Here is a 27,564-nt window from a genome sequence, read left to right on the forward strand (position 1 = left end):
GGAACCTGAGATCATGACCTGAGCTGAAACCAAGAGCCAGGGCTTAACCAACTGAGACACCCAGACACCCCTTTGGTAATCTTATTTGGTAATTATTTTGTTTTATTTTAAAGACTTTATTTGAAAGAGAGAGAGAGCACACGCATACACGTGCATGAGTAGGGGGGAGGGGCAGAGGGAGAGAGAAGGAGGAGCTGACTCCCCGCTGAGCAGGGAGCCTAACGTGGGGTCCATTCCAGGACCCTGGGATGACAACCAACCCGAGCCAGAAGCAGACTCAACTGACTGAGCCATCCAGGCACCCCTGATAATAATTTTAAATGCACACACAGAAAAGTTGCGAAAAGAGTGCAAGGAGCTCTTGTTTATCTTTACCCAGTTTCAACCATCATTGACATTTTATCCCATTGGCTTTATTGTCTCCCTCTCTCTCCCTGCACGTATATATGCATATACATATTTATACATGCATCTATAATTTTTTTCCAAACCATGAGTTAGTTGGAGACATTATGCCCCTTTACCCAAAATGCCTCAGGGTGTAATTCCTAAGAACAAGGGCATTCGGTTATGCAACCACAGTACACTGATCAAAGTCAGGAAATTTAACGTTGCTACAAAGCGATTGTTCAATCCACAGTCCCTGTTCCACTTCGGTCATTTGTCCCAATAATGTCTCCTATAGCTATTTTCCTTTCCTGGTCCAGGATCCAATTCAGAATCACACGTTGTGATTTAATTATCATATCTTCTTAGTTCCTTTTCATCTGGAACAGTTCCTCCGCTTTTCATTGTATTTCTTGACCTTGACATTTTTTGAAGAACATGGGCCATTCATTTTGTGGAGGTTCCCTTAGTTTGAGCTGGTCTGATGGTTCTTCATGATTAGATTCAGGTTATGCATTTTTGGCAAGAAGACCACAGATGGGACGTTGGGTGCTTCTCAGTTTCTCGCAGTGGGAGGCACATGAGGTCAGTCTGGCCCAATCATCAATCTTACCTTTGCTTTGTAACAGCAATGGAATGTTCTTTTAGCTTTATTTTTCCCATTTGGCAGACATCTTGCATTGCAGTACAATTTTCTTTTTTGCACAAGCATGATAATGCAAAGTTTCTGAACTATTTTTAATTAATTGCAAATAACCAAAATGCAATAAACTGGTGTTTTTAAAGGAAGCATGTTTAAAATAATATATGTTAATTTTTACTTGTGGAGTTTTAATGTCAACTGGTATACGTAGATTGAAACAAAATCTATTTCAGACAAAAATGAGAAAACTACGTATTTGTAAATAATTTTGAAAATATGCAAGTTAAGATTAAGAAAAAAACTTCCTGACACAATGAACTTATGTTTTAAATAGTAATATCAGTATATCCTTAAAGTGCAAGACTTTTATGATTAACATGTTGATGTGCCAGGCAATATAGTATGAAAGCAGAGGAAACTTATGGCTTAGTGGGGAGGAGTGAAGTATCGTTTGCAGTGTGGATCTTAACAGTAATTGCTGCAGAAGGATTTTAGGTAGATTCTCAGAGCCTGACAGAGGGGAGTCATGGGACTAGTTGTGCCAAGGGGAAGAAGATGAAAACGGAGCCAAAGAAGATTTTAAAATAAGAGCTGTGTCAACATGCATAAATTCACTTGCTTTGAAGAAGCTGCAATGGGATCCAGGAACAGGAAAAGGAATGTTTATTGTTTTGCCTTTGCATGCCACAATGTAATCTCTCTTTTTCTTCTCCCTTTCCTTGAAACAACAATTGTCTGCATGTAGAATGAGTATATTTTAAATGAACCATTCAGTGCTTTTATGGTGCTTTCATTTCTTAGTACTGAGGGACGGCAACATGATAGAGGAGAAATTCTCCTGACTTTGGACTCCGACTGATCCACATTCCAAACCTCACTCTGCCACAGACTGACATGTGACCTTGAGCATGTCACTTGGCCTCAGTGTCTATGTCTTTAAAGATTTTATTTTTAAGTAATCTCTACACCCAACGTGGTGCTCGAACTTACAACCCCGAGATCAAGAGTTGCATGCTCTACTGACTGAGCCAGCCAGGCGCCCCACTATGTCTTTAAACAGGGAATAAATTTTGCTGGATTGGAAGGATTAGAAACGACATATTTTATGAATACTGTGGCCCATAGTGAACAACATTCAATAATGGAAGTTGGACATAAGAGCAATAAAGTTTATTTTTTTGTTTTTTTTTAAGAGTATTTTAATTTGATTTTATTTTTTCTTAAAGATTTTATTTACTTGACAGAGAGAGAGGGAGAGCACAAGCAGGAGGAAGACAGAGGCAGAGGGAGAGGAAGATCCCAGGACTCTGGGATCACGACCTGAGCCAAAGGCAGATGCTAAACCCACTGAACCACCCAGGCACCCAAGGGCGATATAGTTTAAAGAAAAGAGCCCTGGCCTGGAAACTGGGGCACCAGGATCCTGGTCCCTGAGCCTTCATTTCACCACCAAGCACCTGACCTTGGGCTTGTCACTCAAACTTTCTGGATTTTAGTCCCAGTAAAGGAGTGTTGGTTGGAGAGAAACACAGGTCAAGTACGAGGGACACTAGCATGCTGCCACTAATGCAGGGTGGAAAGTTCTTCATTGGAGAGCTGACTGTTGCGCTGTGGGAACCCAGTTTTGCAAGTGAGCGGGCTGTGGCTGGCACTCGATCTGGGCCTCAAATGCTCACATGTGGGCTTCTCCACTGGACAAAAGAGGTGTTTCAGGTGAGGACAAAGACCCAAAGTTCCAGTAGGTGAAAGGGCAAAGCCCAAGGGCACCTGGGTGGCTCAGTTGGTTAAGCGTCTGACTCTAGATCTCTGCTCAGGTCTTCGTTTCAGGGTTGTGAGTTCAAGTACCACACTGGGCTCAAGATGGGCATGGAGCTACTTTAAAAAAGTGGGGGGGGGAAGGGGCTGCCATGCTGCAAAATGGCAGCTCCACTCCAATCCCGCTGCAATCGGCTTCTGGGACTACCTCTGACTGTTGAGTTATATCAAATACATTTTAAGACAAGTGGCCCCTCTGTGGGCTTTGGAAATCTTTTAGCTCTGCCGCAGGCAAATGGCAGCTGGAATGGGAGTGCTCTGTAAATTCCCAGGCGCTCACCATTTGGACGGGGCAAAGGAAACTACCAGGTAAACGTTACTCTTAGCTCATTAGTAATTAGTAACTAATCCTTCTATGGGGCTTTTTACACAGTAGGCACTGTTCTAAGTGCCGTACTTCTATGAATTCACTTAATGCTCAGCACAACTGTATATGAAAGAGGTGCTGTTACCATGTGCACTTCACAGAAAGATGAGAGCATTTGTCAAAGGTCACCTGCAAGCTAGTGGAAGAATCAAGGTTAGGATCCGGGCTGGCTGACAAAGGCCCTGACCCTAACTATTCCATGAACTGCCTCTCTAGGGACTTTAGGCACTAAGGAATCATTCTTACAGAAAAATATATATTTAAGTAGCAGTAATAGTTGAACATTTAGTCACATCTTCAAGTACAGCTGTAGCAGATGCTGTGTTCAGACAAGAAGCCAGGCTTTCCTTTTTGGACCCAAATACACTCTATTATTTTCTTTGGTAATACTTTTGATTATGTCATTATTTGGGCATAGGCATTTAAGTAATGCATTGCAATAATTAAGTCTCCCCTCCCGCTGATGCCGTTTTTTGCTGGAAGTGAGAGAAAAGGAGGAAATGGAATGGGTTGGACAGCATTTCACGTCGGGGCTTGGTGTCAAGTGGAGGTTTTCTCTCTCTTTGTCTCTCTCTCTCTCTCTTTTTTTTACTTAAGTCATCTCTACTCCCAGCATGGGGCTCAAACTCATAACCCCAAGATCAAGAGTCACAAGCTCTTCCAACTGAGCCAGTCAGGTGCCCCTCTCGTGGAGGTTCTCTTAAAAAGGCTGGCCCAGTGTGTCTTCTTGGGGCTGTGTGACAGAGCCTTGGGTTGGCAGTCTTCCCTCTAAGCCAGGCTTTCTCAAATTGGAGGAACCCTCTGGGGGTGTTTGGACACATCTCAGGGCACGGTGAGTCTCCGGGGGTCAAGAAAGTGGTTGCAGGGTGACAGCAAGAAGTAACTGTGTCTTTGTGTTCTACATGCTAGTTCTAAAAAGGTCAGCAGAGGGGCGCTTGGGTGGCTCAGTGGCTTAAGTGTCTGCCTGTGGTTCAGGTCATGATCCTGGGGTCCTGGGATTGAGCCCCGCATCAGGGGTGGGGGGAGATTGCTTCTCCCTCTCCCTCTGCTGCTCCCCTACTTCTGCTCTCTTGCTTTCTCTCTCAAATAAATAAAATCTTTAAAAAAAGAAAAAAGGATGTGTTTAAAAAATAAATAAAAAGGGGTGCGTGGGTGGCTTGGTCAGTTAAGTGTCCACTTTCTGCTCAGGTCATGATCCCAGGGTCCCCCACATCAGGCTACCTGCTCCGTGGGGAGTCTGCTTCTCTCCCTCTCTGCCTGCTGCTCCCCTTGCTTGTGCTCGCTCTCTCTCTGTCAAATAAATAGATAAAATCTTTAAAAATTTAATAATTAATTAATTAAAAATAAATGAATAAATAAAAAATAAAAGGGTCAGCAGGGACATAAATAAGGATTATGGCTGACACCCAGAATGCTGGCTTGAAATCTCTTGAGGAAAACATACTGTGTCATTTACTTTTCTTAAATAATTATTCAGAGAGTTCTACCAACAAACATTTGGAGGCTCCTGAATGGGCTGTGGGCTGCCTGGCATGCTGGGGGTTGGGAATATGAGTCAAATGATGGGGAACAGGGTGGGAAAATCGCACGGGTTGTCTGTCATCCTCATCTCCCTTCTCCAGCATCTGAACTCGGAGAGCCTGGTCTCTGTTGGGAGTCCTTTCGGGTGTCAAGCATGAAGTTCTGTTCCAAAGTTCATTTCAGAGACACAGATGTTGAAGGCCTACTGTGTGCAGGCACCGTGCCAGGCACTGGGAGCATAGAGGTGAAAAATCAGACGTCCCGAAGGAGCATGGTGCCAAAAGTAGACCGTGCCATAATAATGATATCAACAGGGGCGCCTGGGTGGCTCAGGTGGTTAAGTGACTACCTTTGGCTCAGATCATGATCCCAGGGTCCTGGGATTGAGCCCCACATCGGGCTCCCTGCTCAGCCTGCTTCTCGCTCTTCCGCTCTCCCTGCTTGTGCACACACTCTCTCTCTCTCTCTGTGTCAAATAAATAAATAAAATCTTAAAAAAATATAATGATATCAACATCCTCCTCATCACTGCTACCTACCATTTACTGAACACTTGTCATGTGTCAGATATTGCCCTCTGTGCTTGTCATATATTTACTCATTTAATTTTCACAACAGCTCTACCAGGTGGGTACTATTATTAGCTCATTTTACAGAGGTAGGGAAGGAGACACAGAGAACTCGATGCATGCTGACTGTCACATAGCTAGTAGGAGGTGGGCTAGGAATTCACCCCAGACGTTGTCTGGTGGAGATAGGCACTAGCTCCAGAGAGGCAGAACACCCTCTCAATTACATACACACCCTGATGGGGAGGTGGCACCTGCTGCTGGGAGGCAGGCAGACTCATAGACCTTGGCTTTGGGGAGCTGTAAGAAAGCGCGGAAACCTCGAGCCAGCAGGCAGGGCAATCAGAGGCAGTACCATGAAGGGGTGAACAGCCCAACTCTGGAGACACCTGTCTGGCTTCTAGTCTTGGCTTTACCATTTTCTAGCCCTTGAATCTCTTCGTGCCTCAGTTAACTTGTTTGTAAAATAGGGAGAATTGCCCCTACTTCTTAGGGCTATTGTAAGGATTAAGTAAGTTAGCATTTGAGGCTGAAGAATGCTTTTCTCTGGGAAAACCACAACCACGGGGATGGTTTCCTAGCAGCCTTCGATTTTGCTCTTTTTTATAAACACATCACTTCAACTCCATCTGATCGGGCATGTACTTGAAATATGCTTCAGGTAATGAAGTTCACTTAAAAATTCCTTTACAGCAGGGGAGACTGGCTGGCTCAGTCTGGAGAGTTGGCGACTCTTGACCTTCGGGTCTTGAGTTGGAGCCCCACATTGAGCATGGAGCCTACTTATAAAAAAATTTTTTTAAATATCTGCATAGGGGCGGCTGGGTGGCTCAGTCGGTTGAGCATTTGCCTTCGGCTCAGATCATGATCCCAGGGTCCTGGGATGGAGCCCCGTGTCGGGTGGGGAGCCTGCTTCTCCCTCTCCTCCCCACTTGTGCTGTCTCTTGCCATCTCTTTCTCTTAAATAAATAAAAATAAGATTTTTTTAAAAAAAATTTCTGTTTAGCGTTACCTTACAAACTTGGTTCAGCTACAAGTCTTTTTTTTTTAATTGAGGTAAAATTTACATAACATAGAATTAGCTATCTTCCAGTGAAAAACTTACTGGCACTTAGAACATTTACATTGTTGGGCAACCACCACTTGCATCTAATTCCAAGATGCTGCATCACCCCAAAAGGAAACCCCATACCTATTAATCAGTCACACCTCCACTCAAACATTAACCTGATTTCTAGCTCTATGGAGTTGCCTGTGCTAGACATTTCAAGTGGAATCATACAATATTTGTCCTATGTCTGGCCTCTCGCACTCAGCCTACTGTGTCTGAGGTTCCTTTACGTTGGAGCATGAGTCAGTACTTCATTTCTTTTTATGGCTGGATAATCTTTTGTTTATCCACTCATTGATCAATGGAAATTTGGTTGTCCCTACTTTTGGGCGACTGTAAATACAATTGTGTACAAGTTTTTTTTTTTTTTTTGGACACCTGTTTTCCATTCTTTGAGGTATGTACCCACGAGTGGAATTGCTGGGTCATATGGTAACTAAGTTTTTGAGGAATCGCCAAGCTGTTTTCCAGAGTGGCTGCACCATTTTACATTTCCACTAGCAATTTCTCCACATCCTTGCTGACACTTGTTATTTTCTGGCTTTCAAAATCTATTTACTTATATCAGAGCTAGCCTTATGGGTGTGGAGTTGTATCTCTCGTGCTTCACGCTGCTTTTTGGCTTTGCAGTGGCACACCTGGTTTTACATTGGAATCTCCTGGGTTTTTATTTTTTGTAACAATCCCAATGTTAGGGCTGCACCCCTGGCAGCAGGATTTAAAGCTCCCAAGGTGATTCCACTCCACAAGCAAAGTTGAGAATACTGTGTCAAAGATTCCAGGATGCTCTCAGTTACACAGCCTTTTTAATCAGAAATTCAAATCATGTTTAACTTACTGAGCCAGGCGCACATTTATCTGAAAAATGGCAGGGGAGTGATACAGATTTCTGTCAGCCATTCCAATCCTAATAGCTAAGGCCAGGTTTTTGGTTTTTTTTGTTTTTGTTTTTTTCTAAGAGAGGAAGTGATTTCACCACAGCTGCACGCAGGGGGCAGGGAGGCGGAGTGTCTCCAAGGGTCCCAAGTGAACTGCTGAAAACAGAAAAAACAAAACAGTAAAACAAAAGGCTACTGGCTTTAATGGCAGGTGCAGGTGCTAAGGGCTGCTGGTCCCCACCCCGCCCCCACCTCCCTTCACAAGGAAGGTTTGGAACAGTAGCACCGTCAGTGGCCTCTGGGTTCTTACACTCTGGGGAGGTTTCCAGTTAGCGCCTTGCTTCCCTACCACCACCTTCCCCTCTCGAACAGACAGCCTTTTTCCATTTTCCACTTCCTTCTTTCCACTAGGTAGTTACTGTTGCTAACTGAGCTGGACAGACAGTGTGGCTATTCCTCTGAGTTTATAAAGATTTTTATTTATCTATTTTGGAGAGAGAGAGAGAGAGCAAGCCAGGCATGGCGGGGAGGGGGGGGGAGGAGAGGGAGAGGGATAAGCAGACTCCACACTGAATGCAGAGCCCGACGTGGGGCTCAATCCCAAGTCCCTGAGATCATGACCTGAGCCGAAATGAAGAGTCACCTGGGTGCCCCTATTCCTCTGAATTTATAAAAACTCTGTTGCTGATGTAGGAGTTGGCCTGACTGCAGAGAAACAGGTGGGCCCATGTGAAGGTGAGTTTTGGATAAGAGTAACACCTAACATAGGTAGCATTTTGCTGTAGAGGATCACCTATGGTTTTTCACTCCAAGCATTGACTTCAGGTTATTGTCACTATTGTTACCACCCTCCAGCCACCACCCCTCCCACGCCTCGAGGAATACACCTGGGGCAGAACAAGCCCCGATGGGGGGGACAGGACCACACAGAGGACTGGGCCTGTGGCAGGGGCTTTAGCGGAGCATTTAAGGAAGCTGGGTGTTGCTCTGGATCAGTGCTGGCCGGAAGCGAGGTAATTCCATGATGGGGGGGGGGGTCCTCATAAATCTTATCTAGAAGCAGGGAAGAGCAGACAAAGGCTGTGATTGGTAACGAAGCAGCAGTCACTCCTGTTAGCCAGGATGTGGGGATGTGTGGGGATGTTTGTGATTTGGACAAGGTTCACTTGTTCTCCGTGTTCAGACAGGATTACAGAGTGGTCTTGTTTTTGTCTTGTCCCATCCTGGTCACAGAGTGGCCTTGTCTGTTGGTGTCCTGGGGAATTTTTTGTTCACTGGGGGAGACTGCCCAGCCCGCTCCCGAATGGCAGGGGCTGCTTTTCTGTCTCAGGCCTCATTTTTGGCCAGAGCAGACAAGGTCAGGCCAGAGGATGTGAATCCATGAATATCCACATTTTCACCATTGCCAAGATTCTGTTGACTAGGAGGTTGTTTCAAGAGTGCAGGCTGTAGTTGGGTCAATTTCTCCTGCGTTTCGGTTGCTGGATAGGTTGCTGAATTATCTTGTGTGACAAAAGCTGCACAGGATACACTGGTCAACTGTAACACAAGCAATTCCCACAAACAAAATGATTATTCATCCTGTAACAGGCCCTGAAGCCAGGGGCCTGGATTATAAAACCCAAACAATGAGAACACATTCCAGAATCCAAATAGGTACTCATAGCCCAGTTGGAGGTGTTTAAAGAGGCCTCAAGACCTTGGTTCCTGTCCATGACATACCTTTAACAATTTTGCCAGGATTCTGTCATTGGTAGGTAATGCATGACACTGTGAACATCATTACAATAACTCCTAAAATTACCTCAACAATGTGGGCTCCATGTCAAGGCCCATTTATCTCTGATGTTGTGCTGACGTCATGAAGCATTTTTGTTAAATTCCACTTTTGTTACGGCTATCTGATTAGCTAATGGCAAAGCATCGCAAGGAATTTCACCTCTATTTTCCACTTTGCAGAAGTAAGGGGAAGCACTTTTGCCGGCCGCTGCTGCCTGCGCTGCAGGCTACAGGCTGCTGAGCAGGACTGGCTACATCATTTGCAGGCTCAGTGCAAAATGAAAACCCGGGGTCCCTTGTTCAAAATTGTTAAGAATTTCAAGAAAGTGAGAGCGGAGAAACCAAGTTCAGGGCCATTCTGAACTCGAGGCCCTGTGCCAATGCGCAGGTTACATGCCCTAGAGGCCCACCCTACGACTGTGTGACAAGAGGTACACTTGAGACCTTTGGAGTCCTGCTGTCCATGTAGCATGACAAGAGACAACTGTGTCCCCCTGACTGACTCCAGAAGAGTGGCAAGAACTGGAGAATGTCCAAGGACCAAAGCCGGAGCTGCAGTCTAAGGTACAGAGACTGAAGGCTGAGATAACAGAACAGCTCGTGAAATTGAGAATCTGGGATCCCAGAAGAAAGGAAAACACACAGAGCAACAACCAGGTGGCTGTGGGTAGGAAAAGATAAACGCAAGTGCTTAAAAGGAGATCCCGGTTCTTAACAGTGTTGTCTGTTAAAGGACACTTGTGAAGATACTGCCCAGTTCTTGTGGGAAGGTGAAGGACTCAGGAAAACAGCCACTAGGGACTGCTCTTGGGAGAGGAGAGTTGAATATCTAGGTTCTTCATGCTTTTATGAGGTTACAGAAGTTCACGGATTTAAACTTTGTCCGGCCATTACAGCAGTTCCTGTGGAGCTTCCGGACGCTGAGAGACTGCACAGAAGACTGATGGGATGATGGAAGCATTTGCCTAGTGATACTGTCAGTGGAATAAAGGAGGGCTTTAGGGCGCACTGATGTTCTCTCCTTTGCCACATCGTGTTGAATACCAGCCATAAGCCCAAAGTCAAAGAGAAGCCCTCAGCGGAATGGTTCACTGCCTCGAACAGGGGCATCAGTAATGGAGGAGCAACCCTGGAATCTAATTTCCCAAAAAAACATTAAGAACCTTATCCTCTGACTTGCTTCTCCGCCATTCCCATTTCTCATGCAAACGTAGGTAACTTAAATACCTACGAGGTTTTTATTTGGTTCCGAAATGCAAGCTGACCCTTGCTCATAATAATGGCAATAATTCTAATGCGTTTAACTGTAGCATTTGAAGAGTTAAGGAAAAGGCGGGAGTACTTTTAGACTACAGGGTGGATCCTAGCATTTGATTTTCTTGACTTGGCCAGGAAATAAGAGGGGCCCTGGCTTGGGGGATGGTCTGGGGATGTGTAGGGGGTGGGTCCCCCGGAAGTCGTGCTGCGCTGTTTAAACCTAAGGTGACCTAACGGATGGCGGGAGCGCCCGCCCGATCCTCGGCGCGGGAGCGGCCATTGGTGACGCACGCCGGGGAGCACGGCGCCCACGTTTCCACCATTACATTAGCGAGGCCCCACACCCTGCGCTCTAAGTTCGGGGCTGCGGGCGTCCTCGCTTCCTCCCTCCTGGAGGCGGGCCCGACCCCGCCCCCGCGCCCCGGATCGCTCCCGGCGGTCCCTCCCACCTCCTACCCTCGGCCTCCCCGGCGCGGCTCACTACCCGCCGGCCGCAGCCCGACACGCCGTGCGGCCCCTCAGTCTCCCGCGGCCGCCTCCCCCAGGCATGGCACAGGGCCTCGCCTCACTATGGCAGCAGCACGGCACAGCACGCTCGACTTCAAGCTCGGCGCCAGAGGTGAGGGCGCGCGGCCGCCACCTGCCCGGCCGCCCGCGCCGCCCGCCGGGCTGGGGCCAGCGGGGACCGGGCGGGGCGCGCGCCGCGGGCCGAACAATGCAGACGGCCCGCGCGGCCCCAGCGTCTCTCCGGCTGCCGCGCCGAGCGCGCTGCGGGGCCGCGTGCACCGGCGGCCGGAGCGGAGGCCGCGCTCCAGCTCCCGCCGCGGTCGGTCCCCGCCGCAGCGCGGGGCCTGGAGGGGCCGCTTACCCCCCCCCCCCCAGCCCTCCGCCGGCGGCGCCGCCCTTCGAGGCCCGGGTCGCCCACCCGCGCCCCGAGCGGGCGTGGCCGCCCCTGCGAGGGTCCCCTTCGCGCCGCGCGTCTCGGGAGGAACACCCCACGTCCACGGGCCCCCCTTGGGATGCAGGGGCGGGGGGCGTGCGCCGCGCGGGGCCGCCCGCGTGACCTTTTCCTGTTCTCGGAGGCGGGTAAATTCCCTCCACCGTGGCGCGGGGGCTCCCCTCGTGGGAGCCGGGGTTGGGGCAGGACCGCGCCGCGCTTGCAGAATTCTTAGCCGACTGCGTAGGAGACGGGTCCCGCGGAAAGAGACGGGGGACGGGAAAGGAAACGATTACGGGAGGGGGGGTGAGCTCTGGGCGCGGGAACTATAACTCCCCGAATCGTGGAGGCTTGGAACACAGCCGTCCAGAAAGGTGGGCTGAATGTCGGAACTGTGTGCAGGAATTACGAAGCGGAAGGGTATTTTGCATGCTTTACTCTGGGTGTTTCTAACGTGGGGGGGGGAGGGGGTACGACTGCCAGCCTTTTTTTCTGGTGGCTTTTAAACCTGTAAGTGCTGCAGACTTGAATCTGCGCTTCCCGTACATCCCACTTGGAGCGTCTCATCCATGTCTCGCGTTTTCACCGTTTTCCTCGAGTTGGATAGGGCAACCTTTTCTGTTCCCACTTAAAACCTTGACTTTCTCACTTTCTCTTTTTCTCTTCTCCTTTTTTGAAATTCTGAAAACTCATTGTGCATTTTCTCCCCCAAGCTTAAAGGCTCTCCGAAGGCAAAGATTTAATTAAAACAAAACAAAACACAACTTTGAGGATTTGAAACAAGACCTAGGTATGCATCTTGTCTTTCTTGATTGGCTCTGCATGGGACTTTGGCCTTAGGTCTCAACCTATTATCCTCCCCGTCGTTAAAAAAAAAAAATGGAAGGACGGTGCACACTTCATAGGGCGTAATTTTAAGGGAGTTGTCCTGAAAAACTACAAGGTTCTTAAGTAATGTCAGTGTATTTGGTGGTTGGGAAGTGACTTGAGAAAAAGCATTTTTTAGTTCCTACATTTCTTGGTTGAGGATAGAGAAGGGAGATGACTGGGAGAGTCAGGAGATAAAATGGTGATTGGGGCGTGCAGCTAGTGTTGGGTGTGAGATGGCTAAGGTTTTGTTGAGTAATTACCCTGCCAACTTCAGGGATTAGTGGTTAGGGAGGGTTCTTGCATACTGAATTTAGGAAAAACTACTGGTTCAGGCACCCAGCTGCTAAGAGGTGAGTCTAGGAAGTGTCCCTTGTTGGAAGCATTGACCTGTACTTACTGAACATGGGTTTTCTAGGCTCTAAGGAGGGTAATCTCAGGATGAGGCTGGAAGATTCTGGCACTTATCTCAGTCTGTGTCGGTGCCTGAAGCCTGAAACAGCTTTCAGCTTAATTCAAGTGTGGTGTGTTGAAAGGATGGCTCACAATCGGCTTCTGTGTTCTGCTATCAAAGTGTGGGGGAACCTTCACTCTATGAAGAAGAAGCAAGAGAACTTTATTTTTTTAAATTTTTTAAAAAGATTTTATTTATTTATTCGACAGAGATAGAGACAGCCATCGAGAGAGGGAACACAAACGGGGAGTGGGAGAGGAAGAAGCAGGCTCATAGCGGAGGAGCCTGATGTGGGGCTCGATCCCATAACGCCGGGATCACGCCCTGAGCCGAAGGCAGACACTTAACCAACTGAGCCACCCAGGTGCCCCTAATTTTTTTTTAATTAAGTAATCTCTGTACCCCGCTCGGGGCTTGAACCCACGACCCAGAGATCAAGAGTCACATGCTCTCCAGACTGAGCCAGCCTTGTGCCCCAAGCAAGAGAACTTTATAACACTTGGGGCTGACAGTGGCTAGAGGGCGAGGACCCTAGACGCACAGTTTAGAGGGGAGCAGGAGAAACTGGAAGGTTCTCAGCTGGCAAGGTGTGGAAGTGGCATCTAAATAATTTAGTAGGGGAAGGAGAAAATTAAAAAAAAAATTTCCAGCCAATTATCCTTAATTCTCAGCCTGTTAATCTTTTTTTAAAAACATTTTTTAATGATTTTATTTACTCATTTGAGAGAGAGCGTGAGAGAGAGAGATCAGGAGCAGGGGGGAAGGGTAGAGGGAGAAGCACGCTCACCGCTGAGCAGGGGGCCCAGTCCGGGACTTGATCCCAGGGCCCCAGGGCCCCTGGGATCATGACCTGAGCCAAAGGCAGAGGCTTAACCGACTGAGCCACACAGGTGCCCCGAGAACTCTGATTCTTACTATGTTCCCCCATCACTTAATTTGGGGGAGACATGTCACCCTTGCTGTCAGGTGTCTACATCTAATTTTCATTTAGGGGCACTTGGTAAGAAATCTACCACCTGTGTGTGAGGTCTCTAAAAACATTTATTTTAATTGATAATAATGAGTCAAAAGGCATTAGTCTTGGCATGGTGAGTACTGGATGTGACTCAAGGGTGAGTCAAATGCCTGTGGAGCCTGGATTCATGTTCTTTTTCCCATTTGTCAGTAATCCTTCCTAATGCTCCAGTTCCATGATGTGATTTTAATGGAATTAAACTTGAACCACTTAGTTATGTTGCGATTCCATATAATGTAGTTACCAGTGCAAGCCAGCTAGTACCCAGCAGCCACTGGGCCACTAAGGGCAATTATAGGTTGGGCCTGGTCGTGCCTGTTTAGTTTGTGGCTGATGACATAACTCAGGAAATTTTAATTTTTGCTAAAAAAAACAAAACCTCATTTTTGGTCATCTTGTAAGTGACGTATTGGATTCGAGCACTCTTGAATCCAGAAAACATTTTGTCGATTTCTCAGCGGAGGCTAGCAAGAATAAACATGTCCCATGTTTGTATGGTTTGCGTATCTCTGGGCTGGTGGAGGACACATGATTTGTTCCTAGTCATATACGCTAGGCAGCAAGCGGGTGGGGAGCCAGAGGGGAGTGTGGTACACACGCCTCTGCCTGCCCCGTTAGAGCAAACAGTCTCTGGCCACTCAGCCCTCAAAAGGTCTAGCAGTCGTCCTCTCCATGTCTCATTTCTTACCCTGGGCTGGGGGTATCTTCTAAGACTGACCTCCAGTGTCTGTATCCTGGACACAATTCTGGTACATCATAGATGTTTTTAATAAGTGCTGGTTAAAATGGACCTAATTGATGATGTGGTCAAGATGGGAAGCTAGTTCAAGTACCCTCGGGGAAAACGAGGCACACATTTACGGGTCCTGATTGAGGAAACCTGCCTGATGCTGTTACGTTCGGGTTGTGGACCGCTGATCTATAGTTGATGAGGGGAAACAAAGTGATTTGTGTTACTCCAATTCAGAAAGTAGTGTTATAACCAAGATCTTGTTTAATAAATTAATAGAAGGCTGCTTGGGAATTGGGCTTCGCCAGAGAGGTTTAGGATAAGGGGTTCTTATTTTGTTCCTTTGACCCTCATCGAGGAAGACTGTGGAGCTCAGAGTAAGAATTTTACTTTTTTTTTTTTTTGGAGTGCAATCGGGAGGGGAAGGGGGGAGAGAATTTTAAGCAGGCTCCATGCCCAGCGCGTGAGCCAAATCGGGGCTCCATCTCACAACCCTGAGATGATGACTTGAGCCGAAATCGAATCAGATGCTTAACAGACTGAGCCACCCAGGCACCCCTCGGATTAAGAACTTTAAATGCATAAGGTAATCCAATTACCTTAAAATACAATTTTCAAAATAAAAAAAAATCCCAAATATGTAGCATAGTAATATGTACTTCTTCAGTAGCACATTAAATAACATGATCTAGCATCAGGCCTAGTAACTTTCTTAATTTTGAAGTAGAGCTGAGAAAATCTTATTGCAGCTGTGATGTAAGAAAAAGCTGTGATTTTATTGGTGACGTTAGCTGCCGTAGTTGATGTGTGGTTTTATAAGCATAACTGAAGAAAATGCTAAATATCAATTAGTGAAAATAAGAATGTGTATTTTTTTTCCCCATCTGAGTTCACAGACCCCCTTGAATTGTAGCCACTGGCCCCTGGGGAGTCCATGGACCCCCTGGTTCAGACCCCCTCTGTGGAGAGGGAAGGGAGAGTGCCTTTTCTGTATATTGTTTCTTTTAGATCGAGTAGGTTTCCACTCAAGGCCAGAGCTGTAAGTAAATGTCCCTGGTTCCTCTTCAAGGCAGACATCTCTTTGAAAACATAAAAGCTGGTATTTATTAGTTGCCTCCTGGGCTAGGCATTGCCCTAAGCGCATTACACGTTATTTTACGTAATCCTCACAACAACCCTGTGGTAGGTCCTGTTATCCCCATTTTAAAGATGAATAAATAGGCCCATTGAAGCTTTTCACCTTATAAATGGGGTAGCTGGGATTCAAAGCTTTGTCTGTTTGATTCCAAGGCCTTTGTTAATTCCACGACTGCGAAGCCTCTTAGTTTAAGGCAGTGATTCTCAACGACCCTGCCTCCCTTCCTCCCCTTTCCTGGGGACATTTGGCAGTATCTGGGGACATTTTTGGTGATCATAAGTGGGGAGGTGCTACTAGCATTTTGTAGGTCAGGGGTGCTTGCTCAACACCCTCCATTGCACAGGACAGCCCCCCCACAGTTTTGACAGCTCAAGATGTCAGTAGTGCTGGGGCCGAGCATCCCCGACTAAGTTCTAGCTAAGCCGATGCTGTAATGCAGATGGCAGATCGTCAGCAGAATTTCCGTAGTTCTTTTTGGGTCTCCATTATGCATAAATCAATAGTCATAGAGGGAGGGTGGGCCTTAACCTTCATCCAAGGTTTACCCTGGGGTCGGTTAGGAGCAGAGGGCTGGGCCAGCACTTCGTATACTGCTGAGCCTGTGGCTTCTGGTGACCCTCCCTCCCTCCCTGATTTCCTGAGCCATCCTCCCATCCTCAGAGCTCCCACTCTTTCTGAGTATTTGTTGAGCTGCTTTCTGGTAGAAGCATATCGTCTTTGTGCGATTCGTAGCTATAAGCACAAAACCTAAAAAACCCAGTTTTGATCGCATCTAGTGTTTTGTTCAAGAGGAGAAAAACCTTTCCTCTTTGTCTCAGCATTATCATCCCTTGTCGTAACCCTTTATCTACCATTGTGATAACAGCACCCCCGCCCTACAAACCCGCTCTAACAATGAAGCCTTAAGGGGGCTGATGCCTGGGAAGGGGGAAATGCATGCTTGGGTCCTTTTCTAGATAGACTGAATTAAGGTCTGGGCTGGGGGGGGCTTCTGGAATTTGCATTTTCAACCAGCTTCCTCCCAGTAATTCTGATGCTAATTAAGTATGGGAATCAGTATAGTAGGATCCTCATTAAAAACAAAAAACCCTTGTATCAGGAACGTGGGGCGTCCCCCCACCCCAGGCACCAGCCAGCCAGTCCTTAAGTCCTGCGGACTGTGCCTGCTACGCTTTCAGATTCCTTGCTCACCTTTCTCTTGGCTGCGCTTCTTGGCTACAGCCTTCCAGTGTTGTCTCCATTTTGGGGAAGGGCTCGATCACCACAAACTCAACAGATTCCTGTCCCTTTCCTCATTTAAAAAGCCTCCTGTGTGTCCTCATCACCATGTGGCTAAAGTCGAAACTTCTAGTCAGCCCTTCCAGGGGGCCATTTCTGCCCAGCTGTCCCTCCCCCAGCACACATTTGACTCTCACACTCCCTGTGCTTCCAAGTAGCTGGGAGGCACCCAGACTCAGAACTTAACAGCTCTGGGGAAGGCATTTTTCGTCCTTTAGGTAGTCTCTCCTACTTGAATGCTGTTTGCAAATGTTTTACGGACTGTTTGGGGGATGTCTCAATGGAATCTCCTTCATTTGGCACACTCGTTTGCTTTGTTTTTTGTTTTTTTTAATTCTCTTTCCCCCGACTCTGCAAAAGATTCTTAATTGCACTAATCAAGCTGTATTTGACTCCAGGCTGAGTAATTGCACATTGCTGGGAATTAGTTTTGTGAGCTTGCCATTAAAAAATTGTATAAAGCATAATGAATCTTTTTAGAGTGTAGTTCCAAAGTTACACCCATTTCTTTAAACCTGTAGAGGTAGTGTATGGTAACACGAGTTTGTGCTTTATCTCAAGAAGCCTCATCTAGTTATTTGGTCGTTCTCTGTCGTTATTTTAAGTGCTGTGGAAGGGATAACAGCTGTTTAAGAAATTGACTCCATCATCCAGGCATTAGGAACAATCTCTACTCCAGCTAATGAGAGGTGCATTTTCAAGTAATCTGAAGCCCTGCATGTGACATTTCTTCAGGATAGCATTTGCCAGCTTCACAACCAGCTAGTAGACACTTTGCCGTGTGTGTGTGTGTGTGTGTGTGTGTGTGTGTGAGAGAGAGAGAGAGAGAGAGAGAGAGTGTGTGAGGGGGAAAGGTGTTTTTACGTTGGTTAAAATAAGACAAGATAGAAAATGTATGTATCATGTGTGGCAACCATTTAATATTTTTAACAAACAGCAAACCAGAAGGTCTTATGAATAGAAACCGGTATACCCTTAAAAACAAAATCTTAAGATTAGGTAATGTAAGAAAGAAAAACATAAAGTGGCAATAGAGGTATACATAAAGGTGTTCAACCTAACAAGGAGAGAAGCAAATAAAAATAGAATGTTCCTAACTTCTCAGATTGGAAACTGAAAAAACATGTAAGATATTAACCGGTATTTAGAGCGTGAGGAAGTCATCTACACGTAATGGAGGGTTTTGCAGTGGAGGAGTTACCAGTTTGGAAATCTTGCATCTGATCTGTGTCATGAGAATGGGCTGTGTCTGAATGACGCTCAGGCCTTTGTTACCTTGTTGGGAGACAACTGAAGTGCCAGGGGCTTGGAGCTTGGAAAAGTTAGAGCTTTTGGTGTCACACTTGGGACCCCCTACGATTCCGGAATGACGGCTTTGTAATTTGAATTGAGACCGAGACCCGAAGCGGTCGTACTAATCCTTGGCAGATAAGGATCAGTTAGAAAGTTACTGGGCTGTGGTTGGGCATCTGTTTAAAAGCGTGTTCAGGAAAGCTGGTCGTGAGTCGAGGTTCCCTTGTCCCGCACACTGCACGCGTTTTCCTCCGGCGGTTGTAACCCAGGCCTGCCGCTGCACCGGCCGCCATTTCATGGGAGTTTACTTCCAGGCCCAGTTCTTTTGAAGAGTCGGGAAACCTCCTCAAATTGAATCTTTAAACCAAGTATGTAAACCGTTGCACAAATGCTCTTTGAAACCCTTACAACTAGGCACTTATCCAGACCCCAGGAAAAACAACTCTGGGGCCCTTCTAAGTTGTGGTGGGCCTGGATTTCATTAAACTGATACTGTCATCTGTGTTCCGGAAGGAGCCACTGAGCTAGTGGCCATACTTGGGATCGGATGCGTTTCTGTGCTAAGCAGCAAACCCAAAAGGAGCTGCTAAGAACCAGCAGCATCTTTTAGATGACCCTCCGGGTAGTTTCACATGCGCCTTAATTTCTACCTCTGCATGAAGGCGCTAATGATACCAAAATCCCACACACTGTGTTATTGGGTGGGATGTCCAATAAAATGTTTGGAAGAGTGTCAAATGATACATAAAACACTTAACACTAATTGCAGTACTTAGGGCTGAGTACTTTGAGATTGTGCCAGTGGATGAAGATGCTCAGTTATAAAGAGGGGTGGATTTCACTTACTGAGAGATAAGGAAAGTTCTGCTGGCCAAAGAAGAGGCAGAAAATAATGCATTGGCATGTGATTTAAAGGTTGGTCTTTATTTAAAGGAGCTCTTTAAATGAAAGCAGAACTTTTTTTAAAGATTTTATTTATGTATTTGACGGAGAGAGAGCACAAGCAGGGAAACAGCAGAGGGAGAAGCAGGGAGCCTGACTTGGGGCTCAGTCCCAGGACCCTGGGATCATGCCCTGAGCGGAAGGCAGCGGCTTAGGCAGAGGCTTAACTGACTGAGCCACCCAGGCGCCCCTATTGCTGAATTCTTACTTGTTAAGGATTTGCAAAGGATTTTTGTGTTTATATATTATGAGGGATACTGGTCTGTAGGTTTTTCTTTGTGGACTGTCTTTTTCTGGTTTTGGTATTAGGACAATGATTTCATAAAATGAATCAGGCATTCCTTTTCTGTTTTCTGCAACAGATTTTGTATAGAATTGGTGTTACTCTTCTTTAAATGTTTGATAGAACTCTCCAGTGAAACCCATCTGGACCTCAAGATTTCTATTTTGGGAGTTTTTAAATTACAAATTCAATTTCTTGGATAGTTATAGGGCTATTCAGATTACTTCATATTGGTGAATTGTGGTAGTTTGTGTTTTTTGAGGAATTGGCCCATTTTCTTTTAAGTGGCTAACTTTATGTGTGGAGTTGTTTATAGGATTTCGTTATTATCCTTTTGGTGTCTACAGGGGTCCTAGTTATACAGGTTATTAGCTGTTATTCCCCACTCCACCCCCCCCCATTTAATAAATTGCTAACTTGCATGGAGGAAGTATTCCTCAGATTATTCTAGTCCCAAATGCTAAGAATGTCATTTCTAGAAATTCAGGTTGTAGAATTACAGCTGAGTGTCCCTATGCCTGTTGGTTAGGAATTTAGAGCTGGAAAAGACCTTAGACCAGGGGTCAACAAACTTGGGCCCTTGGGCCACATCCTGTTCTTCTGGCCTCCTTTGTATGGCCTCCTGGTGGCTGACAGAGCCATGATTTGGCCTGCAAGTCCTGAAATCTTTACTGTGTGGCCTTTAAGGAACAAGTTTGTCCACCCATGCCTTCAGACCATCTAAGTCCAGTGGCTTGCCTTAAGAACCATCTGGAAAAATATTCAAGTACAGATTCCCAGGCCCCCACATGGGCTTTTTCTCATCTGGAATCCATCATAGTATACACTCCTCACTCTGTACGGGGAGTTTTGACTTATGTCCTTTGACTTTCATCTCTGTGGCACTTAACTTTCCAGTACTTCCTGGGTGCTGAGTAATCTCCTTGGAGGTTCATTCTGAAGGGCACAGTCCTGAATGTTGAACTAGCTGAGTCTGCCTTGGCCAAAGCTGGAAGAAGAGAAGGTGCCAGAGTTCTGATAAAAATGTGGTTTTTGATGACACAAAGTCCAAACTGCTTTATCTCTGGAAATATTGTTTCATTGTTGATTTGGCATGGAAGCTTGGTACAAACCCTAGAATTGTTTGCACAAACACAAATGGTTACTAGATCTGACCCCGTAAGGCATTCTGCCCACCTAAAGTCAGTGGGAAGAGAGCTGAATGTTCATGATACTGGTTAAGTGCTCCTGGACAATACAAGTGGCGATCCCACAGTTTCTACTTTGGGAAAGAAAGCTGCTTTTCTTCTGCGTGGAGCTGAAGGAAACCATTGCCATCTGACCTTGGGCCAACCTTTAACCTCTTTTCATCCCACTGCTTTGTGAGATGAAGGGGAGGCGGCACTTGGCAGCCGGGGTGCTTTTTACTCCTCCCAGTGGACTCTGGATGGCGGTTGTGAACTAAAGGTCTGAGGGCTGGTTATTTTTCCTGGTCCAGGTGTCTTAGGTCTTCTCCTGTCCTCTAACCTCAGACCCTACCAGTCCCCTCTTACCACCTTGCTCCTCCCTTTTTTGCTGCTTCCAGGTCTGGTTTCACCTCATTTCTTGCACTTCTTCCTATTGGGTTGAGTACGATGCCCAGAGAGGGCTTTCTGTGGTCCTGGCCTCTTCAGTGTCCTCTGCCTTGGTGGTCTTCTGCTCTCCTCCACAGCTGTAGCCCGAGTTTCCTCCTTCCTCTTCTGGAAACATGGATCTTGAACCCGTGGAGTCGAGGCACGCCTTATGTTGCTCAAATGATGCCTTCTGGGAGGGTTCAGGTGGCCAGATGTCCAGCATGTCATGGCCACAATTCGTTATCCTCTCCCCAAGTGAAAGCCAGGCTTTTGCATTATCTCCCCTTTCTGTGCCTTTCTTTATAACGAACGCTTGGTTAGCCTCCCATGTGGACTAGGTCAGAATGTGGGGACTGGATAGCTTGAGCTACAGGAGCACTCCACGGAGGTGCCTCCCTCCCTGCCGACTGAGGCTTGTGGGTTGTGGCTGCTTTGAAGACTCCTAGTCTTGTGGGGGAAACGGGTTTACCAGGAAGAAGAGGGTACAGCATTGCATTACTGTTTGGGTTCCGGACTAAAGAGGGGTTAGGATTGTGTCTCATAAATTCTACTTTTATGAGCCTTTTTTAATGTCATGAGATTGGCTCATGGAGAAACCTAGATGGTTATATTAAAGTAGAGTGAGGCTCCTGGCCCTTTCCAGTAGGTGTTGGGGGTGACGGGAAATGCCTTTCTAACTGTTCTCTTGCAGTGGGAAAGGGAAGGCAGGCCAATGAAATAATTAGCAACACATTTACAGTATGGCAGGGTACTGTAATGTGAGTTTTAAGAAATAGTCCTTGTGGCTGGTACTGTAAACAGTCCCATGTGGTTTTCTTTAATGCACACTTGCATGAAAAGAGCTTGGGTGTTATTTCTGTTTTGTGTTGTATGGCTGTCAATCCAATGTCAGTAGGTCTTTTTCGTTCTTTCTGTAGCTGATTTTTCCTGGCTTGGTAGTTCTTCTGTACGAACATCAGAAAGTGTTCTGGGTGCGCCTGCGTGGCTCAGTTGGTTAAGCGTCCGACTCTTGATTTCAGCTTGGGTCTGATTTCTCCGGGTTGTGAGAGGGTTGTGAGATCGAGCCCTGTATCTGGCTCTGCACTCAGCGGGGAGTCGGCTTGGGATTCTCTCTCTCCCTCTGCCTCTGCCCCTCTGCTCGCTGTCATGTACACCTGCGCTCGCGTGCGTGCGTTCTCACTCTCTCTTTCTCAAAAGGAAAAAAAAAGAAACTGTGCTCTGAAAACAAGCCCTCCAAATTGTCATTTGTCCCTTTCTGTGTTTTGTGGCTCCACCTCACTGGTGTGATTTTTAAATTTAAAGGAATCTTTTTTTATTGAAATATATAACGGACATAAAGCATTACATTTAGGTGTACAATGTAATGATTTGATATTTGTATATCTTGTGAAATGATCATCACAGGAAGCCTAGTTAAGATCCGTCACCACGCATAGTTAAATAATTATTTTCCTTGTGATGAGAACATAAGATCCACTCTCCGGGCAACTTGCAAGTATATGCTACCCAGTTATTAACTGTACTGGCCGCACTGTACATTGCCACTGTGATTGAGCTGAGGTGCTGAGCCTGGCTGCAGGGGTGCATGTGGCATGAAAGCCATGTCCAGTGCCTGGGACAGTGCCTGCACACAGCAGCTGCTCAGACACTTGTTACTTCGTGACAGGTGGGGGGGGAATGATGGCTAGAGGAGACCGCCCCTCCCAGCCCCTTTAAGCTGGTGCCCAGGGCCTGGCTTATGGTTGCTTGAAGGGGAGCAGCCCACTTCTGGAACTTTCTGTTGCTTTCATTACCTCACAGTAACTGAGAATCTAAAAGTGCAGCTTATATGCTTGGATTTTGGGGGACAGATTTATTGAGATGTCTCCTGTGCCACACCGTTCCCCCATTTAAAGTATACAGTTAAATAATTTCAGTACATTCAGAGTTCGGCGACCATCACCACAATTTTAGTACATTTTCATCACCCCGGAAAGAAACCTATACCCCTTAGCCATCATCCCCATTCCTCCTAGCCTCCCGTTCCTCCCAGTCCCTGGCATGCACTAATTTGCTTTTTATGTCTAGCGATTTGCCTTTTCTGGCTCTGTCATATAAATGGAATCCTACAACATGTCATCCTTTGTGACTGGCTTCTTTCACTTAGCATCGTGCCATCCATGTGGTAGCATATATCAGTACTGCATTCCTTTTGTGGCTGAATAAATAGTCCATGGTATGGGTAGACCGTAGTTTGCTTCTCCAGTTATAGCTTGATGGGCAGTTTGGGTTTCCACCTTTTGATTATTGTGAAACCTGCTGCTCTGAACGTTGCTGTTGTCTTGGGTGTTGTGTGATGAGATTAATCAACTTGGCAGCTGTTGTAAAAAGAACTGGATGTGGGAATTGAAGACAAAGCTGTCGTAGTAAGATAGCCCAAGGAACCACCTGCTTGACCTTCGCTTTAATCTCTGGGAATTTATCAGCTTTCTGAATGTCTGAGATGTCTCCCAATACACAGACCCTTTGTTAAAATTTAAAAGTAAAAAAATTTTAACCTAATTTTAAGTGTTAAGCTCTTTAATTGTGAAAATGAAGGCTTTCTCTGTATATCACTTGATCTCGGTAATCTGGATTTGCTGCCTATCAACACTGATGTTTTTGATAACACCTAGCATATCCCACGTGAGTTCAAAAGATGTTCACACACCCTTAGGCACTTGTGAGCACCCATGTGGGTGAGAGGGAGCCCATGAGGAATGCTGTGCTATTTTGTTTTTCTCAGGGCAGTTATTGCCGATGGTGGTGGTAACTCTGGAATAACTCTGGAATTTTTCTTTTTTAAGATTTTATTTATTTATTTGTCAGAGAGAGAGAGCTCGCACACAAGAAGGGGGAGCAGCAGGCAGAGGGAGAAGCAGGCTCCCTGCTGAGCAAGGAGCCTGCTGTGGGACCCGATCCCAGGACTCTGGCATCATGACCTGAGCTGAAGGCAGACACTTAACCGACTGAGCCACCCAGGCATCCCCGGAATAGATTTTTTTAAAACTTGATATAATTTACGTCGAGGAAATTTTGTGTACAGTTCTGAGTTTCGACCAATGCATACAGTCATGTAACCACCACCACTGTCAAGATTAGGACGTCTGAGTGGGTGCTCAGAGCAGGTACTTGAATGGCGTCAAACCGTGTTGGAGTCCAGTTTCCCTTTCTTCCTCTTTAGGTTTAGGAGCCTATCAGGGTAACCCCAAAGCTGGTTTATGTGTGAAGGGAAACCACACAACCCAAACCTGCCTCTTCGCTTCTCTGACACCAGAGTGTCTCGGGTTTGGGGGAAGGATGCCTGCGTTGATGCTTCCCCTTGCTGTGAGCCCCGGTGTATGTGTTGCCACTCCCCATTAGGGCAGTCCCGCTCTCAGGAAGGAGGAGGGGGTGTGGGGGTGGCCCCTGACCTGGAGGGAAAGGGGGAGCGGGAGGGGGAGGCTGACCCAGCAGGATCAGAGGATCAAGGAGAGCTAAGGGCACCGGGGTCTGTGGAGGAGGGGCGGGCTGGAAGGAGGCCAGGCGTTGGGCTCCACCGCTTGGGAACGGTGCGATGACGGGAATGATCGACCCCTTGGCGGTGGACTAGCTTGAGCCATGGTGGGGGAGAGCTGGGAAGCAAAGTCACGGGACAGGGGCTTGGTGGGGAGGTGTGGCATTTCCGGTCCTCATAATTAAAGATACGCTTGGCAAGGATAGAAATTTGTCTCCTAATTTCACGAGCCAGATGCTGCTAGAATGTGAGCGACTCGCCCGTTCCAGCCCCCTGACTTTGCAGAGGAGGCCAGCGCGGCTCTGGCCCGAGGCAGGCAGATGATGGTCCTGTGATGGTCCTGCACAAGGGGCGGCTGCCACACACTCTGTCCTGAGTTTTCTTCACTCAAGTGTTTGAAGTTGAAAAGGACTCCAAGATGCAAGTTGAGGTCCACAGGTTTTTTCTGGGTGTAAGAGTTGCTTATTCCCTCAGGGCAGCTGCTGCTGGAATGCACCTTGTTAAGGAGGTTACAGGATCTTAGCCATTACTTAAAATGGAAGAAAGAAGTGGGAATGGGTCTAACTGAAGTATGTTTTCCCCCTTTTTGCCAGGGTGCTGGGTGTCTTAAGTGTTTATTCAGCACGAATCGCTCGACTTCTTGGGCTAGTCAGCCTGGGTGAGGGCAGCTGCTCTACTGCCCTTACACTTGGGGCTGCCCGCCTCATGGAGCGCCGGTTACATGGCGGCACCAGGTCACGAGGGATGGAGGGAAGGAACACTTGTGCCAGGTTCCCAACAGGAACCCTGCAAAGTGGTGTCCCCATCTCACGGTTGAGGAAGTGATGCCTGTTGGGGGGGCTGCCTGGCCAGTGAGTTTGGAGGGGCAGAGAGGCTGTGGTGGGTGATTTGTGCGAGAAGCTTCAAGGGGAGCATCAGGGGGATTTTAAGTGGCAGGGGTATTAACATCTAGGGGAGGGAGTAGAGAAGTCCACGTCTGATTTCACACTTGACTGGGACAGTGTGCTGAGCAGTTAGGCAGGAGGCAGGTTCCATTTGGGTATATGGATTTGGGATTCAGCCATCTGGATGGAGCTGATAGAGAGTCAGAGCTCTCCAGGAGCGGCCTATAAATAGATCTCGGGGAGAAAATGAGGCAGGGAGATGAAACTTGGGCCTTCGTCCCAGCCCCTCCCCTTTCATCCTCAATTCCTTTCTTTTGGTAGTGGTGTATTTAATTTGGACCAGACCTCCAAGTTGATTCTTTTTAAGTTACTGTTGAATAAACACAAAGTGCGTGGTGGTCTGGAAACGGGGACATTGAGTTGTCTAGTGGACAAAGGACACATTTTGCCCTGGGACAGGTCACTGTGTTGCTGAGCACTTGGAAGGCTGAGTCATAGAGGAGTTGCACATCATTCTTGCCTGGCCAGACTTTTGTAAGGACTTCTGCCAAACATTTTGTTAGCCTAGTTTGGAGTACCATGCATACTTGAAAGCCATGTGATTATATCTCTTTCAGCCTTTGAATTTACTTTCAGATTTTCTGATTTGTAGCCACTTAGGACATTGAAGTCTTGGTGTTCCCACATTTGGGTATGCTCTGACCTCAGGCTTGTTTTCACTCCTTTGGAGCACCTAGTAGTTTTCAAGGGATTGTATAGCCCGCCCCACTCTGCCCCTGGGCAGCAGGAGTGTGGGGTCTTTTTTTTTTTTTTCTTTAAACAAAGTTGGGGACTACCCACATGTTGTGTGTATGACTGGGATTGCCAAAGTCCTGTGAGGGACACGACAGTCCTTCACACCATATGTTGTCAGCCCCAGTTGAAGAACCCTGATACAACCAAGTACATTTTGTTCAGTCATGGTATATGTTTCTTACTACAGAGGCATGAAGGTTGAAATTGGGTAACTGCAAAGCATTTTCTGGGGCATGTCCTAGGCTGCCTATTAGTAAGAGGCTACCTGTTAGTAAGGAGTTCAGGCTTTTTTCAGACCTTTTTCAACATTTTCTATAACCTTTTGGTGACTCAACTGTAATTAGTTTGGAAATAGTGGGGATTTCTTGTTCTTTCTCATACCTAGTGGTTTTGCTCAGTGGTTCTCAACCATGGCTGTGCATTGGAATTTCCCAGGGAGCTCTGAAAAATACTGATGCCTGGTTCTCACCCGCAGATTTTTCTTTAATTGGTCTAGGATGTGACATACCAGTTTTAAAAACTCCCCAGGTAATTCCAATGGAATTACTGCTAGGATTGAAAACCACTGGTTTAGATATTCTAGAAACTCTGCAAAGATATGGCAATATGGATGGTTAATTTAGCCAACTGAAATAAATTTTCTTTTACCCCCAGAACATTTATTGAGCCTCTGAGATCAAGATGACCAAGCGAGCCTCATCGTTGAACCTAGTGGAGCTCATGTCTTCGGCTTTGTTTTCATTTTCAAACCTTGGTTCTGGAAAAGAGTTGCTGGGAAGTTGTTTGAGCTCTTGAGCCCCTTTCTGGAGTCTTCTCCAAGGGCTGGGAGCAGTGTGGAGGGCGAGAAGGAGAAGACAAGAGGAAAGTGCAGAAGGGCACGGTCCGTGTATCCCCCGCAGGGCCGGCACATTCAGTGCTCACAAGGGACCAGGCGGTGGTTACAGCCAGAAATAACGTTCAGACCTGGCAGCTTCTTCTGAACTGAGGGGCAAGCCCATAGTATAGAAATAAGTAACACTCTCCATTGGGTTTCTTTCGTAATGCGTTTTTCTTCAGTTTGACACCTGGCTGGAGGGCCTACATTAGCCCCCTCAGTGCCTTTCCACTAATTGTGCCAGCTAGAAAAAGGGGGCGGTCGCCATGCTGGGTTTGGCCTGCAGTCAAGGGTTTTAGGTGTGTTAGACAAAGATACCCCTTTCCCTGGCCCAAGAGAGAGTTTGCCCCGGCTCAGCCCTGGGGCCGAGGTCCTCATTCTCTGCGCAGCCTGGCCAGTGACGCGCAGGGTGGCCCCGTCTGGATCGTCTCCTTCACCAGCATAGGGGATTTGTGTTCTGTTTCGTAATGTGCCAACAAAACCCAGTCTTGAGGCCATTTACCAGGAGTGATGATTTGTTTTATACACTTTCAAAACAGAAAACATCTGTTCTAGCCAAGGAGGGATTGAATAATGACATAGTGGCTTTCCTGTTCAGGGCAAGTACTGCTGGGCTATGTGGGACTCGGCTGTGCTGGGCA

The 27,564-nt window shown here is 46.9% G+C and overlaps 1 protein-coding gene across 1 annotated transcript in view; it reads left to right on the forward strand.

The window, feature by feature from the left end:
- Positions 1-10,561: 10,561 nt before the first annotated feature.
- The window catches only part of SMS (spermine synthase), a 47,040-nt gene continuing 30,037 nt past the window's right edge, over positions 10,562-27,564 (forward strand). Inside the window, exon 1 of the mRNA XM_026480194.4 lies at positions 10,562-10,946. Coding sequence (XP_026335979.1) covers positions 10,565-10,946 — 382 coding nt within the window. The 5' untranslated portion in view covers positions 10,562-10,564. The remainder of the gene's footprint in view (positions 10,947-27,564) is intronic.

Source organism: Ursus arctos, chromosome X (genome assembly GCF_023065955.2).
Source record: "Ursus arctos isolate Adak ecotype North America chromosome X, UrsArc2.0, whole genome shotgun sequence".
NCBI classification, from domain to species: Eukaryota; Metazoa; Chordata; class Mammalia; order Carnivora; family Ursidae; genus Ursus; species Ursus arctos.